Source organism: Haliotis rubra, unplaced genomic scaffold (genome assembly GCF_003918875.1).
Source record: "Haliotis rubra isolate DU_JTF1 unplaced genomic scaffold, ASM391887v1 Scf17, whole genome shotgun sequence".
NCBI classification, from domain to species: Eukaryota; Metazoa; Mollusca; class Gastropoda; order Lepetellida; family Haliotidae; genus Haliotis; species Haliotis rubra.
In genome coordinates this window covers 1,649,791-1,667,683 of record NW_025765669.1, presented here as the reverse complement: position 1 = coordinate 1,667,683, position 17,893 = coordinate 1,649,791, and the positions used below count along the sequence as shown (strand labels likewise).

The 17,893-nt window shown below is 41.1% G+C and overlaps 1 protein-coding gene across 1 annotated transcript; it reads left to right on the top strand.

The window, feature by feature from the left end:
* Positions 1 to 1,022: 1,022 nt before the first annotated feature.
* LOC124272422 (nose resistant to fluoxetine protein 6-like) lies at positions 1,023 to 16,467 on the top strand. The gene is made up of 15 exons (XM_046707589.1): positions 1,023 to 2,185; positions 3,123 to 3,316; positions 3,702 to 3,783; positions 4,595 to 4,685; positions 5,009 to 5,349; positions 5,878 to 6,045; positions 6,986 to 7,082; positions 8,298 to 8,402; positions 10,499 to 10,667; positions 11,040 to 11,122; positions 11,848 to 11,949; positions 12,923 to 13,046; positions 14,405 to 14,597; positions 14,837 to 14,979; positions 15,797 to 16,467. Exons 1-15 carry the CDS (start codon positions 1,102 to 1,104, stop codon positions 15,923 to 15,925), a joined length of 3,105 nt encoding a protein of 1,034 aa, XP_046563545.1. The 5' UTR covers positions 1,023 to 1,101; the 3' UTR covers positions 15,926 to 16,467.
* Positions 16,468 to 17,893: the final 1,426 nt, after the last annotated feature.

The window sequence follows — 17,893 nt, the reverse complement described above, 5'->3', positions numbered from 1 at the left end:
AGGTCCGCATTATTCGGATACATACCAGTGGTGAGTGCTTACGTTAGATGTTATTATCAGACTGTGATCTAAAACTATCAGTCCTAGCATTTGCACCAGTGTTGTATCAATAAGCCCACACAGCGAGGGAGATTTACTTTATCACGTCATCTATATTTCAGAGACAGCAAGATCTTTCTATACCGGACACTTACTATTAAGGATCCCTATCAATAACAGACATTACGTTACGTACGACGCTACAAAACACTGACTGACACTGAGTTGCCTTTTCCTACCGCTTACTAGTCACAAAAAATAACTCATCAAAATAACTTTGATCCTTGATTGTCTCAACGGGGTGTTTTGTTAAAGGTGTTGTTAACCACTCGCAAAGACTTCGTAGGGCAGTATTTTCACAGTTACAATTAATTATTAATACGTATCATCTGTCTAAACCCCTGAACATCCTTGTTATAATAGGTCTTTACCAACCCATGCGTGTAAGAGACGACTAAAGGGAAAGGGTGGTCATGCTCGCTAAGTTGGGTGACACATGTCATCGTATCCCAATGGTGTAGATCGATGCTCATGTTGTTGATCACTGGGTTTGCAAACAAACTACATTATCTAACCCTACACATCCTTCAAACCCGATCCCTAATTATATCAAAGGATCTGTTATCCGGATTAACATCCTCTCGCAATGAATTTATTGTGTCAAAAATTCTTTTTTTATAAGTTTCATGTCTAACCTTTCTTCAAGCATTTTCTGGGTCGGTGATTCTTCTATGAATCGCAGTACATCCCATTGCAAAAATATCAAATGGTCCGTCCCTTACGACTTTACGAATTGTCCAACGGGACTACACATTTGTGTATCAGTGTAATATACTATTCATATTAGCTGTGTTTGTACTTACAGAGAGATACCTAGTATCATAGGTCACTGATAACCAGGGACAAATACTCTCTTTGATTGTTCATAGATAATATACGTCACGTCCAAAGTTATATCTAGTTTAGTGTAACAGTCATTAAGTCAATGGCGTGTAACTAGCTCTATGTCGGGGCTAGTGTCAGGTTTCATACCCTCAGCTTGACATCTGTTGTGCCAGAAATATGGATCGTGTTTTTGTTGCTATAATAGTGCTACTTTCATGTCAACTGCAGTCGTTGAGATGCGACGACGGATTCATCGATGAAGCTTACGATGGATTTACCGTAACTGGAGGCCCGTCTTCTGAAACAGACACTCCTGGTCAGGATTCGATGACAGGGTTTTCACAACAAACAACGCCACACTCGTCATCACAAGAAATCAATAAAATGACGACATCAAACAGTATGGGAATAGAGAGTTCTATCAGCCAGGTGACCCTTGAGAAGAAGACAAAAGCGGCTTCAGTTTCAAACCAACAAACAGTTACTGTACCCAATAATCATATTCCAGATGGGTCTGTACCTTCTGCATCAGTTAGCATCAACCCACTTGCAGCGATCGCGGGGCTGCTGATGCAGAGTCCTCAAGCTAAGAACATCCTTGGATTAATATTTGGCCAGAACAACATAGGTAAACTGGAGGAGTTGTTCAGAAACGTCACGTCATCAACTGAAGTAGCGGAGTTGTTTGGAAACCTCACATCTTCAGGTCAAGGTGGGCCCAGTCGAGAAGGACTGTCTAAGCTTTTAAACAACCCCTCAGTCCAAGCAGTTATGGAGCAAGTATTTCTGCAAGTTCAAAATATGCTGAAGTCGTTCGTCCCGAACATTTCCCCGTCTCTGGACAATATCACGCCGGCTCAACTGTTTCAGGCTGTCAGTGATATGATCAATGGTTCAGGAACGGGCGGAAATTCGAGCACTGGTGCAATTATGCAAGCGGTCATGTCTGCTTTACCATCAGTATCAGGATCTCTGAGTGCAGTTCTGAAGAATTTCGGCGTTAACGTTAATGCCACCGACGTCATGGAACAGATTTCAGAACTTGTGCCTGTATTCCGTGAGCAAGGCAACGTCACTGCACTCCAAGAGCTTGCTGCCAATGCAACTGGGCCTGTTGGCATGTTGTTGGATGTCTTACCTTTGGCCATCAATCTTGGACAGATGATGAAGCCAGAAATGGTTTCAAATGAGAATTTATGTCTGGCTGATTTCAGTGCCTTCGTCCAGAGTCTTCCTTCGAAGCAGATGTGGGCCCTTCGAAGTAAGTTGGTGAGTGAGTTTGACGCCGTTTTGAACAGTGTTGCAGTGAAATCACGGCGTGTCAGTTTAATATGGGAAGAAATCACGTAGGAATGCAGGCATCTGCCAATCTGGTGAAAGTCACAGACATGGGTAGGGTGCTGAAACAATCATAGACCCACAGTGACTGATAGCGAGAATCACAGCGCTGTGGCACATCTAAGGGATGCAGATTTCCACGATGAATTACCAGGCCTTTGACAGCTGGGCTACCCGCAACTTATTAGTAATGATAAGAAAAATGAAATTAATTGTGTACATTCTCATGCTTACTTCAAAAGTTTAAGATAGATATTTATATTGAATTCAGTATTCATTCTTCGCACGGACGAAAACAGTTGATAACACGACAAATGGGTTACATAGGAATTTGCGTTGGTGTATTTTGTAACGTAAAATAATGTTGTGTATATTTTCAGTTTTCTATGTGAAATACGAGCACAGTTATTTTACGCCGCATTCCCATCTCAAAGGGGTCTGTCAATAATTCAGTCCGGACCACCCAATCCAGTGATTAATATTGCGTGCAACGATCTACATTTGAGACACGATGACAACGAAGTCAGCCAGGCTGGCCACCCTATCTTATCTTGTCATATAAAGCATAGGTAGCTAAAGAGATAGGGATAGGGGCGACAGATAGCATATTGGTTGCAGCATCCACTGGTCACAAGAAATTTACGGGTTCGATTCTGTACATGGATGCAATGTATGAAACCAATTTCTGGTACCTCCGTGATGTAGCTAGAATTTTGTTTTAATGTGGTGTTAAATCCAAACTTCGCTGTGTGATTCCTGTGTGTTATCAGTTTCACCTATTCAACGTTGTTATGGAATTATCTAAAATTGGTGATGTATTCTGTTATAAAACCTATACACACCTGTTCATCTGGTTTCAGTGTTGGATGCATCTGGGAAGCCAGGTACAAGTATCTTGCAAGGCGCTGTGCAGTTCATCGGGAACTATGATGAGTGTAGGGAGATCTCGGTTACCCTCAACACCACGGTACCCCGTGTTGTACATGGAGAGTACTGGGAATTGACCTTCGCCTATCCCAAGTCATTAGGAAAGCTTATGGTAGTACCTATGCTAGTGAGTATTGACTGTAGCCTTCCAGTGGGTTTGTTTGTTTGTTTGTTTGTTTGTTTGTTTGTTTGTTTGTTGTTTATTGCAACCAGCAATATCCCAGCTATATGACGACAGACGCCGTTGTTTACGCCGTAGTTTACGCCGTAGCTGTAGACGTGGAGTCGGAATAGTCATAGTCGTCGAAGTCGTAATGGTAATGATATCATATGTAGTAATATTGTAACGCCAACTGGTAGTTAAGGATGGGGACAATAAACCCCAGCTCAGCCACACCCCATATTTTCATTGAATACACTAACTGAAATGGGCTATGAATAATATGTTATCATTAGATGAAATATTAACATTTACAACAGTGATCAATTGATTGTGGCTTCTTGTTCAACAGGTCGGGATACCAGGCATCGGTTGGGGCTTCTGTCTTCCTAGGTCCTGTAATGTCAGCTCAGTAACACATGCAGTATCAATGGGCAAGTAACACTTTAGGTTTCCTTTTTCATATTTAACATATACTATTCAAACAAAAGAAACGCATAACCCAGAAATCTGTTGCGAAAATGTTGTATTTTCAAACATGTATATATCGTCAACAAATAGACTTTAGTGCATGAATGGTTGCATTAGTTTAGAAGAAGGAAAGTAACACTTTAGGTTTCCTTTTTCATGTTTAACATATCTGACGGCCTCTTTGCTCACAATTAAGCTGTTGACAGTGATGAGACAGTTTGCACGAAGCGTTACTGCATCCTTGCTCGTAATTTAGATTTTGGCAGTCATGAAACATGAACCAGGGTATGAAACTCCCCAAAAGTTCAGCCAGACCACAGAGCCGGTTAGATGTATAACTTGCCAGTCTTGATCAAAACTTACCTGAACGCAAATGATTTAAGTTTGACAAGCGACGTAGTTTATCATCCAATTGGAATGCATCATTTATTTTTACGAGTGAATTATTGATTATTATCCTGAAATATGATGAATATCTTCATATACATGTCTAAATTTTATTGAGAATTTGAGAATCTGACAGTCTGTGTTGAAAATAACCTGTCCCGGGCGGTCGGGCAGGCAGGTATTTCGAACGCTGCATGAACACTCAATGCTTTTGTAGAACGGGATCAATGTAACTTGTCATTTTGGGATTGCACATTCATAGTAACTTAGACTCCAATACATCTGGGACTGTTTGCATAAAGTATTTAACCACACCACAATTAAGGTGATAGCAATGAACAAACTGTTTGACTATGTAATGAATATGAGGTTTTTTGTCGTGTACAGTACCTTTAGAATGGTTTGGCACCGAGTTGATATCCGCCTCCTCAAGAACCACTGATGACTGGAAGGAGGATGCAAGCGCCATTGCAGCAATGTGAGTCGACATTATAATACGTCCTGGCAATGGGAAGGTATTGGCATGTACAACTGAACAGGGAGGTGGCTGCAATGTTCTCTATCATTTGCAAATGTTCTCTTCAGTAGGAATCATTTGGAATACCAGAAAACCAAAGCCACCATCTTACCCACTGCTGGAACTGCCTTCTTTAGAGATTAGACGTCTTATTACAAGCAGTAGTCAATATACGAATAAACTCCATGATGCCATGACATTTGATGGGCTACCCAAGCTATTTCTTATGCTCTTTCCTGAAATGGATTTTCTTGTTGAAAATAATGCAAATATTGATGTTGCAGGGTTATTTTAGTCCTGATTGCTTCGTTATCGGTGATCGGAACATGCTACGACGTGGTGTCTGGGTGGCTGGCCCTACGCAAAGCAAACAGAGACGACGAAGAGGAGTTTGTGGACGGATTTAAAGAATCCAAGGCTTTCGTCTCCGAGGACGGCAACCGCATCTGGCGCCTTAGTAACGGCATCTCGATGGTAGCAATGAATGGCAGGAGGGTGTACCCCATGGATGAAGATGGAGACCAGATGACCACAGTGATGGGTGGCGGTGACGGGGGGCACCTGCAGGAAGAGGACAGTGATGATGAGGAAAGACCACACACATCCAACACCGCTTACAATGACAGTAAGAATATCACGTTTAAGTGGTTCAGTGAATTTGGTTTCAAGCCGCGTATAACAATATTTAGTTATGCTACGGCGTGTCAGCTCCCTGAAGGTAACCAGTCAAAGATAAAACATGTTTTAGACACTTACCGTTTTAATGACACCAGTGAACTCTGGTATGGTGCTGACAAACTTGGAACCATAATCAGCTTGAACCTGGAGTCTTGCATGGTAAAAGGATGCATCTGTGTACAGGGAACTTCGCCGACTGAGAAACACTGGACCAAAATAAGACGGCGAACGCTTCTTAGTCCGGAGAGATTTACCAACATAAGTAACACGCGTCGTGTTTGCTGCTGTTTGTTGTTTTATACCTCACTCACCATGGTTTAGATATATGACCAGGTCCCGCTTCTAATGTTGCCGTAAGTCTATGTGAAAGCATGGGAATTATATTATTTACGGTCGGTATAGCAAGAATATAGCACTAAACATTTTCTTTTTAATGACAAATATTCATGCTTTTCCGCCTCTCCTATTCACATAGGCTTTGGTCGTCAACTGTTGTTGGCCTTCTCCATCACACGGAACGCGGAGAAGATACTCAGCAGCGCATCAGGGGAGGGCAATCTTGGCTGCATCCATGGCATCCGGGTCCTCAGTATGGCCTGGGTCATCCTCGGACACAGTTTGTCAATGTCTACCTTAACCACAAGTAAAGTTACAAAACAACGCCTACATGCAAATAAGCTTTTTGTAAACGTGTTTTTTGTTTAATGCCGGACTCTAACAACCGGGTTGGGGGCCTGGGGGATTTTATCGAAAAACATAAATAATACCAGAAAATGTTTTACAAGAATAATTATGCTTCAAACTGTTGTAAAAACATTTAGGCTCTTAGTTGTAATAGTTGAAAAACAATATCAGGCCTTCATACAAACTTCACCCAACACCTACAAGCAAACCCCCTCATCTATATCCACTCCTCCGAACATAAGGTAGTCGATTCCATTTTGTCAAAATAGTATATTTGCTTAACTTAAGAACTTTAAAAGATGTTAACAATGTTTTGGCCCTATTTGGCCACCGTACAATGACTACCCGTGAACATTTGGGCTAGAATTGGTCTTCACCAACCCATGCTTGTCTTAAGAGGCTACTAACAGGATCGGGTGGTCAGGCTCGCTGACTTGGTTGACACATGTCATCGTCTCCCAATTGTATAGATCGATGCACATGCTGTTGATCACTGGATTTTCTGGTCCAGACTCGATTATTTACCGCCAGTGCTGTGTTAAACAACAACCAAACCGAAGAAAATCCTTTCAATAACGGCAGGGGGGCGATAAAAGAGATCCCCTTTTCGTTATGTTTTTCATTTTTGAAATTCTAACACCTGTATCTATGATCTCTTCTGTCACCCCCGATAATATAACAAGGAAACTACTTGAGATGTAATTGATGTATTGTCTTTGCGCGCGGTGGGGTAGCCTAGTGGTTAAAGCGATCGCTCGTCACGCCGAAGACCCGGGTTCGATTTCCCACATGGGTACAATGTGTGAAACCCATTTCTGGTGTCCCCCGCCGTGATATTGCTGGAATATTGCTAAAAGCGGCGTAAAACCAAACTCACTCACTCACTATTGTCTGTGCAGCTGAGAACTTGATCGACTTCTCGACCAGGGTCAAGGACTTCACCATGGAGGCTGTACTGAACGGTACGCTCTCAGTGGACACCTTCTTCCTCCTGAGGTAAAGTACAGAATACTGCACCTATTACAGGCCTAGACTATCAAGCTGGTATTGGTAATATATCGGTTCAACAAGCTGTAAACGGTTTTGAAAATATAAAGTTGTCTGTTTGCAATAACAGAACCCTCCCAAACATGTTGTCTGTACCACATCATATGACTGTTGACCTCACGCATGCCCAGTGCAGTACAACTTTGAAACGAAAAAATTACCTTGACCTTCAATATCTAGTTCGTACCGAATGTCGTTGACCTTCAACGTCATCCAGTAACACGCGAGACCATTACTTGTTGTAGACTTTGGTTGTGTTACTACTATGAAGTCTCGTTTCCATGCCAACACTAACTCTTGAGGAAATTACTTACAGTTCGTTTCATGAAAGAACATGTTCATCAAACTGACCAAGAGTGACATATTTGAATTTTTATGAAACATATATTTGAACCATGTTTCACAATTTGGCCGCTTGGGACCTTGACCTTATATGGAGGTCACACAAAAGCTGATGTAGATTAAGTTGTTTATCCGGACCCTGCCCCTAGTTTATACTGTATGACCTTGACCTCATGCATTCAGTCACAACTTATAAGATGCATTTACGTGGAGCAGATAAGTTTTTGTGAGTGCCGCCACACGGGCGGGGTTCAATTGCTATATATTTGACAGGAAGTATGCCTTCAGAGAGTCTGACCTACATCTATACTTGTCATTGCCTCATCTCTGTTTCCAGTAGAAAGTCGAACCAAGATATGGTCATATTGACTACTAGTATACGCTAATATTATTCACCCTAATTATCGAATATTTAAATTAATCCATGTGTTGTAATCATTGCAATACTAACGTCATTTAGAGACCACAAAGTGTTTTAATACTGTATACCAGTAAACTCTGGAAGTAACAATATCATTTTGTCCGAAAGCGTCAAATGCTAAAGCAGAATCGATTACACATGTCATAAACTAATACAAAAGCCATTTCATTGTTCACCCGAAGAAAATTCTGAAACATATATCACAATGCGTCAAATCTTGAACAAGAACGAAAGGTAAGCAAGTGTGAGTTGCTGATGCTAAAATTAGTGCACGACATATATTTACCATTCTCGTTGACATGCAATGTGTATTATTAGATAAAGTGTGAGAAAATTGTTTCGACAGATAATGGAGACTGGTTATTCTCTGGCCTTGACTTACATATTTACGTTCTTCACAGCGGCTGTTTGGTCTGTTATTTGTTCCTGAGGGAGTCCAAGAAGACAATCACAGGGAGACCGACCGTAAAGCAAATGGTGTTATACTACGTTCACCGATACTGGAGGTAAAGGCAGTCAAGACACCACAATAAGAATTGTCTCATACACTTATTTAGGTCTACTTGCATAAAGGATAGACACAGGAAGCCGCTATGAAAAGAATTATATACGATCTTTACAAGTTATAATATATTTCTTTATCTAACTGGTTTTCGGGTAATAGAAGGTTCAATGTGTGTTTCTTCAGTTTGTCACCCATAAACATATTTATAAGTGCATCAGTATATGTTGTTTTTGTGTTGGTTGTTTAACGCCGCACTCAGCAATATTCCAGCTATATGGCGGCGGTCGGTAAATAATCAAATCTGGAGTAGACAATCCAGGGATCAACAGCATGAGCATCGTTCTACCCAATGGGATACGATGACACCCAATCCCGCTAGTGTCTCTTACGACAAGCATGAAGACCAATTCTTACCCGGATCTTCACGGGTCGCATCAATATACGCAGATAAACATTACATTTCGTACATTCATGAACTATCATGAAAATGTTATATACTGAACAGCATTGAAAACGCACCACCTGTAAATTTTGAAATATGGTAATAGGATTGTTTTGAGAGTGAAAATGAACGTTGGGAATGTTGTTAATAACACGAAAGACAATAATAATGCTGTACAGTAAAGAACGGTTGCCCGAACACATCATGGAACACATCACATGACAACAACGAAAGTCATGCACAACACACACGAAAAGCACAAATTGCATGCGTAAAACATGCTGATTAGGGGTTTAAATGACCGTCGGCAAAAAGCCGTTCTCATTTTAGCTGTACCTCCGCAAGTAAAGTTTTTTTGCAATGCGAAGATTGACACCAGGGAAACGAGAGCGGGCGTTGTACATATTGCAGGTTGGCACATCAAGCAGGATTATTGCCAGACAATTTGGTTGTCATCATTCCACCATCATAAGACTTGCCAACAGATACCACCAAACAGGAACCACCAGGGACCGCCAACGTCCTCGCCAGGCACGTGTTACCACCCCTCGCCAAGATCGAGACATTGTTCGGCGCCATATTCGGGATCGTACGTTGCCGGCTGCCAGAGCCGCCAACGCTGTCCAAGGCCGACGTGGTTTGATCAGTGCTTCCACCGTCCGACGCCGTCTCCGTGCGGCAGGATTACGATGTCGACGCCCTTATGTTGGACCCATCCCGACTGATTGGCCGACGATGGGCTGAACAGCATCGTCTGTGGTTGTTACGACGTTGGCAAGGTGTTGTGTTTTCCGACGAGTCACGTTTTCACTTGCGAAATGCTGACGGGCGTCTACGGGTATGGCGTAGACGGGGAGAACGTTACCATCAGGACTGTGTTGTGCAAACAGATCGGTGGGGTGGAGGCAGCATTATGGTGCTGGGAAGGATCAGTTATCATCACAAAACCGCTCTGGTAGTTTGTCGTGGGAGAGTGAATGCCCTTTACTACCGTGACACCATTCTTCAGAACAACGTCATTCCCTTCTTTAACCAACATCAAGATCTGCACACATTGCAGCAGGACAAACCTCGTGCGCACACTGCACGTGTTGCAACACACTTTCTGGCAAACAACAACATTCCTCTATTTCCATGGCCTGCATTGTCACCAGATTTGTCTCCCATTGAACACTTGTGGGATTACATCGGCCAACGCCACTCACGTCGCCCACAGATCAACAACCTTGGGGAACTGGAGTGTGCCTTGCAACAAGAGTGGAATGCATTGCATCAAAACATTATTCAGAGACTTATCAGTTCAATGAGGAGACGTTGCACAGCTTGTGTTGCTGCTAACGGTGGTCATACGCGTTACTGACTTTCCAATTTGATTCCATCGTTCTTTCATGGTCAGCTGAATTAAAACTTCACTGTTTTGCTGGATTGGTTCTTGTTTCTTTTCTTTACCAATCATTGGACTACAAAAGTATGTAAAATTTACACCGATTGCTCATTTATGCTCTTGGAAATCCAAACTTATACAGGTGGTGCGTTTTCAATGATGTTCAGTATATTAAAAGACCCAAGTTTCGATCGTTCGTGGAATGTCCTATGTTTGTATAAAGCAACCTATTACGTGTGACTGGTTCATTGCTCTTTGTGATTTCTTACAGACTGACACCAGTTTACATGATAGTTGTCATGGCGTATACAGGGTTCATGCGCCACCTTGCGGAAGGTCCTTTGTCAAACGCTGACAGTCTAAAGGATGCAGAAAACTGCCGATCAAACTGGTGGACTAATTTACTGTACATTAACAACATCTACAAGAATGACGAAATGGTAATGTATGCATACATTGATTATCAAACCGTTTACACTCAACGTACCTCTACAGCAACGACATAGAGGACATTGTTGTATGAAACTAGTGAAACTTATGACTTATATGACATATAAATTGAGATATTGTGTATTATTTTTACAGGCCTTTTAGATACGTATATTATAAGGGAATATAACAGTTAAATTATACTTACTTAAAAGTAGAACAATCAAAGTTAGTGCAAATGGCAAATATGTGTTTTGTAGCCAGATGTGAATATTCCAATACTGCCAATACTGAAATATGAACTATGTTTCATAATTTGGCCTCTTGCAACCTTGACCTTATAAGGAGGTACCTTTTTTAACCTGTTCACTGACATTTTGCAGTGTCTCGGGTCGTCTTGGTTTCTGGCCAATGACATGCAGTTCCATGTTGTGGCCCCTTTGGCGCTTCTTCCAATTGCTTTTGGGTAAGAACTTTCAAATCGGTAAGTTGTCGATTAAAGGGAATAAAATGCTTTTCTTTCTGGTTTTGTTAGCATCATGAGCACACCAGTATGTTTAGACTGTACTGGAGATAAGTGCATGTAGAGTTCACTCACACAACGTCCAAAACTGCCGAGCACCATACAGCTGACGGAATGGCTAGTTGGAGTGGCACTGTCTGCACAATGGCGTCACTAGGAGACTGTCATCAATGAAACATTGTGTCGGTTTGAACGCCCGAGGAAGCACACAAGAACTTGATGCCATGGGGGCTATGGAAGGCATTTTGAAGATTTGTTGAATAAGTTAAATAAGTCTGAAGGTTCATTGATTTTCTGCTTGATTGTTATGTCAGGAGCACGTCAATTTTCAAGTGTAGTTCTTAGTTTTTCTCCATACTAGATAAGTCGAAAGGCGCACTGACCTAAGACGGTTTGAAGGTTAAGTTACATGAAATATACTGAGGGAAAGAAATAAGGAAACATCACTTCATCACAGTGTTCCTATGTTATTTCTCAGAGTTTCACCCACAGTGCAATACAAAACTGGTAAGGAAACCTGGGAAAATATAGGAGCACTTGATCTTTCATGTGTTCCCTTATTTGTTTCCTTCAGTATATATCAACAAGAAAGCAAAATGGTTGATTGCATTACATGTCATCTGTTAGACAAAATAATTGTCATTATTAATATTCTACATTGTTTCCAGACTAGAAGCCCTGGGAATAATTGTGATGTTTGCATTCCTAGTGATCCATATATCTACATACGGATATTTTGAATATCATCTCAAAGGAGCAACACTTAGTGTGTAAGTTTTTGTTGTTTCTCGAAATTAAAATTTGTTCGTCTGTGTCTTTGTCACCTACAGTGTCATACAGCTCTGTGTGTTCTGCGTTTCTTCTATTACGTCTATATGTGTTTGTTGCGGTGGAGGGCCGGTAGGGGAGCCTAGTTGTTAAAGCGTTTGCTCGTCACTCCGAAGTCCCGAGTTTGATTCCCCTCATTTCTGGTGTCCCCCGCCGTGATATTGCTGGAATATTGCTAAAATCGGCGTAAAACCATGCTCACCCCCTCGCCCATTATAGTGGTGACTTGTGCTACGTTTTAACAGCAAAATGTGTTGCCGACAGTCTGTATATAATCATGTTGGCATCATAAGAATCGTTCTCCCTCATATGAATGTATTGCGTTATTACCGGTGTCCATCGCTGTGTAATTTGAACTTACAATCGATCTTGGCCGGCCTGTTGTTCCATCAAAGTTACAGCATTCAAGGCTTCAGTAAAGCTTTCAAAACGTTTTACAGTAGACGTGGAAGACATTTCCGGTGGGGCGGGATACGCTCACCTTTTCGTGAACACCTGGTATCATCACTATTTTATAAACACGTGCTCTGGCATTGTATCAATCACTGTATTGTCTGGTCCAGACTCGAATTGTTTGCAAACAACATCGTACAGCTGTAATAATGCTGAAACAAATAAATACCCATGATATAGTCACACTTGTACAATCGACTCTGCTTTTAGCAGATATTTCCTATGGATGTAGACAGGGTTTCGCGCTTCTTTCGATGTGTTGATATCATATTGGAAAACATGAGCGTCACGCGAGGGTATCAGTTAGACCTTACTCAGTATGTTTCGATGTTCAAATTATCCATTAATGGTTTGCTTGTACCAAGACCGAAACATGTTTCGACATCATGCTGTTTCTGATTATTGCTGGCCTACAGTACATATTTGTGTAGCTTCACGGTGCTCTATGTTGTTTTACAATAGGCACCAGGCTGACTTCTTCCAGTATATATACTTCGTACCTTGGTGTAGAGTTGGAGTATTTGGAATTGGCTTGTTCCTTGGATACGTTCTTCATAAAACCAAGTGCAAGGTCAAGTTACCAAGGGTGAGTGTAGATTATCATCGTCATTTTCTGGACCTTACTACCTTTTTAGGCCGACTACAAGGTCTAATGGAAAGAGGGTCTCACCGGAATGGGGAAGGTTTTGTGGTTCGGGTCCCATTCAATTCGGACCAAATGTCGTAAGAATATGATCCTTCTTGTACCTGATGTTACTTGTACTCTCCTTAGATACCGCCGGACCAATGGAGATGATACTCTAGGTCCTCCAGTGCGATTTTGTGCTCATATGACCTCTTCGCCCAGCATTTTCAAAATGCAAAATAATACCATTTAGCAATCATTATTGTTCGAAATTGAACGGATTTGGTATATGTACAGCTTATAGTGGGTTTCCAAATGTAAGATCTTTTTCTTTGGCAAAATAAAGTTTGACCTGGTTTTGACCAAGCTCTCAGAGATCTACTGATCTGTGAACTTCTCTTTTTTCTGTTTAAACTTCACCTCGATAGTTTATCTCAGCATACATGTTCCTATTTTTTTTAAATTTTTTTATTATTTATTATAAAGTTTGACCTGGTTTTGGCAATGCTCTCAGAGGCCTGTAAACGTCTTTATCTCTGACGTTGTACTTTAACTTTGACAATCATGTTTCTCTTTATGATGATATCATATCTTGTCTTGAGATTTTAGCATTCATTTGAGAATTTTAGAAATTGTTTTTATTGATATTGTGTCAGCAAATTATTTCGGTGGGCTACAGTGTCAGTGGGGCTGTGGTGTAGCCTAATGGATAAAGCGTCTGCTCATCACGCCGAAGACCTGAGTTCGGTTCCCTACATGGATACAATGTGTGAAGTCCATTTCTGGTGTCCCCGCTGGGATCGGGTCAGGGTCTCTGACTTGGCGGACACATATCATAGTATCTCAAGATGTTGTTGAACACTGTATTACTGGTTTATCTTGTCCAGGCTTGATTATTACATACCGCCTCAATGTAGCTGGAATGTTGCTGTCCTGAATGCGGCGTTAAACAACAACAAAAACTTAAAGTTCTCGTCTTTGTTGACATTGTGTCGACACATATCCAGTGGAGCTACAGTGTCAGTGGGGGCGGCGGTGTAGCCCAGTGGTTAAAGCGTCTTCTCATCACGTTCGGCTCCCCACATGGATACAATGTGTGAAGGCCATTTCTGGTGTCCCCTGCCAGGATATTGCTGGAATATTGCTAAAAGCGGAGTAAAACGAAACTTGCTCACTCACTGCAGTGTTACTAATTATGTAATGTTCCAATGCTTTCAAATTGACTGATGCTGTTTTGATTTCTAATAAAATAAATCTTAAATATACCTACGTTGAAGGGACTAATGCATGTCAGTAATAATGGATGGTTTCCACAACAGTTCGTCCTTGTCCTTGGATGGCAGCTGGCCCTGGCTATTGGCCTGATGTGCACATATTTCCCCTACGATGACTGGAAGGATGGCATTCCTGACTGGGATCTGAACACAACAATCATCTATACAACCTTGTCCAGACCCGGATGGGCGGTGTTCGTGTCTTGGATTATATTTGTGTGCTGTACCGGAAATGGAGGTTGGTATCCAGTACTATTTTTCTTTGAATAGTGCTTTGTCAAAATTGGAAATGGTATCTTTATTTAGTTCCCCTTGATGTCGACCAAAAGACCGAAATAGTAAATAGAAATAGTAATTATAGGTCATCAGGACCGGTAGCTCTGTAGGTCAAGGTTAAAGTTTGTAGGTCAAGGTAAAACTATGTGATGTGACGTCATTGAGAAACGGTCCCTAATTTGTCAATGTGTGTCATACCAGGTGTGGTCAACAGGCTATTGTCCTGGGGGGCCTGGATGCCGCTGGGAAGACTTACCTACGGGGCCTATCTCCTCCACCCTATAATCTTATCGTACACGATGTTAACCCTGAGGAAACTGGTGTACGCCAACTTAGTAGAAATGGTGAGTAGCGTGTGGACAAATAATTTGTATTGAAAAGTCAAAATAATCTGATCTTAAATACACAAAAACATGTTATGCGTATATTTGTCGCTGGACATGCTGAGTGAATGAAAGTGTGAGTGAGTATGGTTTTAGGTCGCTTCCAGCAATATTCCAGCAATATTGCAACTCGGGACACCAGAAATAGGTTTCACACATTTTCCCCGTGGGGAATCGATCCCGGATATTTAGCATGGCGAGCGATTCTATCTAATGTTATTCAATTATATATTATGATTTCAAACGTGTAAACTGTAATCTATGTTTTGAAGTCTTATTGATACTGTTCAAAACTGGGGCGGTGGGCTAGCCTAGTAGTTAAAGCGTTGGCTCGTTACGCCTAAGACCCGGGTTCGATTCCCCACATGGGTACAATGTCTGACGCCCATTTCTGGTGTCATTATTGCTGGAATATTGCTAAAAACGGCGTTAAACCGTCCTCACTCACTCACTGTTCAAAACTATCTCTAACATATAAATTAAAAGTTTATTCCTTGTAGATTAGACATAATGATGCAAGCATCAAATATGTAGGGGTGATTAATTATAAATATATAAAAATAAATAGAATAGGATTGGTGAGGTAGCCTAGTGGTTAAAGCGATCGCTCGTTACGCAGAAGGTTGGGGTTCGATTCCCCACATAATATCTCCCGCAGTGATATTGCTGGAATATTACTAAAAGCGGTGTAAAACCCAACTCACTCACTATAAATAAAATGGAAGCGGAACACGATTGTCTTGATAGGACCATAATGTATATTTGTGTTTTCTAACAGAGCTATCACTTCATTGGAACATTTGTTGTGTCTTACGGCATGGCCTTCATCTTATGTGTGTTGGTTGAGTCGCCGTGTGTGGGGCTGGAGAAGGCGGTGTTGACGAAGATGAAACTGAAAAGAAGCTGAAGGACATGTTGTCGTGTGAAATATGTGTGATTTTGTGAATTGTATATAAACTATATCTCTTTGTGACACCGAGTCAAGAGTTTTCAACGCTGGAAGGATACATGCTTTTAGGTCAATTGCCTTTTCGTATGAACAACACTTATGTGATTCTGTGAATTATATATTGTGATTATGTGAAATATGTTTGATTTTGTATATATACACTATCCCTTCATTGCTCCGAGTAAAGACATTGTGTTTTCAACGCTAAAAGATATTGCCTTTTCTCATGTAAAAACTGACTGTTTTATGTGATTCCTGATCTTCAACTGGATTTGTTACTTGTGTTTTCCACGCTTCACAGACATTCGCATCCGGTTTAGCTGGGAATCACCTAACGCACAACACTGACTGATTTATATGATATTGTGAATTATGTGTAACTGTAGGGTAAAGATTGGGATGGCCTAAAAGTCGGGCCGGGCCGGGCCAAGTCGTGCCAAATCTATTATTGGCTAATAAACCCATTAATGAAAACCATGCCTACAATTAACCAATGCAACATACACTCATGATAATAATGATCAATCGGAAGCCACAAACGCGTACCATAATAACCTTATTACGAGTAAATCGGCTAAAACCCAGGAAGACGAGAAGCCTGTGAACTTGCTGACCGAGGTTACGTCTAAAAGTGGAATCGTTAAACGAAACGGGATTTAAGACGTATAAATACTTCAGCCAATTCCGATACACATTTCCGTCGGCCCGAAAATGTTTTTACATCTATATCCAATCACATACCACCCCATAAATTCACCATTCATCGTATTTAAAATGACCACATTTAAATGATACGATCTCTTTCCACACTCTCAACATTATCTCGGCCACAATTTTCCGCCCGGCTTGGCTCGAGCCGTCAAAAGCAACTTAAACGGAACATACGTATCTTGAATTGTGTTTAAATCCATAGACTGGCATTATATCTACCAGAATATCGTTTTGTAATGTTATAAAATGCAACATGTAAAGAAAACTGCTCCATTAAAGTGAAGCCCTTGTCTCTCATTTTTCAACATGGCCTCAATCAAAAGTGTTTAGTCTCTGTTCAGCCCGACTTGGCCCGTGCTGTCAAAAACAACTTAAACCTCACACATGTATCTTGAAATGTGTTTATATCCATAGATTAGTATTATATCCACCTACATATCAATTCACAGAGTCTCAAAGCGTAGTATTTGAAGCAAAAACGTTGCTGAAAGTGAAGCTATTTTTTCTACATATTCTCAACAAAGACACAGTATCACAAGCTTTCGGTCCGCCTTGGCCCGGGCTCTCAAAAACAACTTAAACCCCACACATGTATTCTGATTTGTGTTTAAATCCATAGATTAGTATTATATCTACGTAAATATCAATGTGTGATGTTACAAAATGCCACATGTAAAGATAACTGGTTCGTTAAAGTGAAGCCCTTTTCTCTCTCCATTCACAACATAGCCTCAATCAAAAGTGTTTAGTCTCTGTTCAGCCCGACTTGGCCGTGCTGTCAAAAACACCTTAAACCTCACACATGTATCTTGAAATGTGTTTATATCCATAGATTAGTATTATATCCACCTACATATCACTTCACAGAGTCTCAAAGCGTAGTATATTCGATCTGTTTAGCTTTCTAATTTTTTCGTAGTAAATTACATAAGTAGTGTCAGGTTGCGTCATCTCTTGTGGCGACCCTCGCGATATAGATATTCTGATATATTGCCTAAATGAGTTTTGTATGGATGAACTCGTATGCGTAGTTGATGCAAACATCGATACTATCGATGAAACATTTTACCACTTGTGTTTGTAGTTGTATGTGTCTGTTGATTGATCTTGTACTAGATTCCCATCTCCACAGGCTATTAATTTTTCAGCAAAGTTCGTGGAATGAAAACAGTTCTTAGCAATACAAAACAATCTTAGCAATTCAGGGTGAGAGAC

Bases quoted from the DNA above. Each gene is read 5' to 3' on its own strand.
- LOC124272422 (XM_046707589.1), top strand. From the start codon at position 1,102: ATGGATCGTGTTTTTGTTGCTATAATAGTGCTACTTTCATGTCAACTG. The intron at 3,317-3,701 runs GTGAGTATTGAC...CTTGTTCAACAG, and splicing joins TTATGGTAGTACCTATGCTA to GTCGGGATACCAGGCATCGG. The intron at 6,046-6,985 runs GTAAAGTTACAA...TTGTCTGTGCAG, and splicing joins AATGTCTACCTTAACCACAA to CTGAGAACTTGATCGACTTC.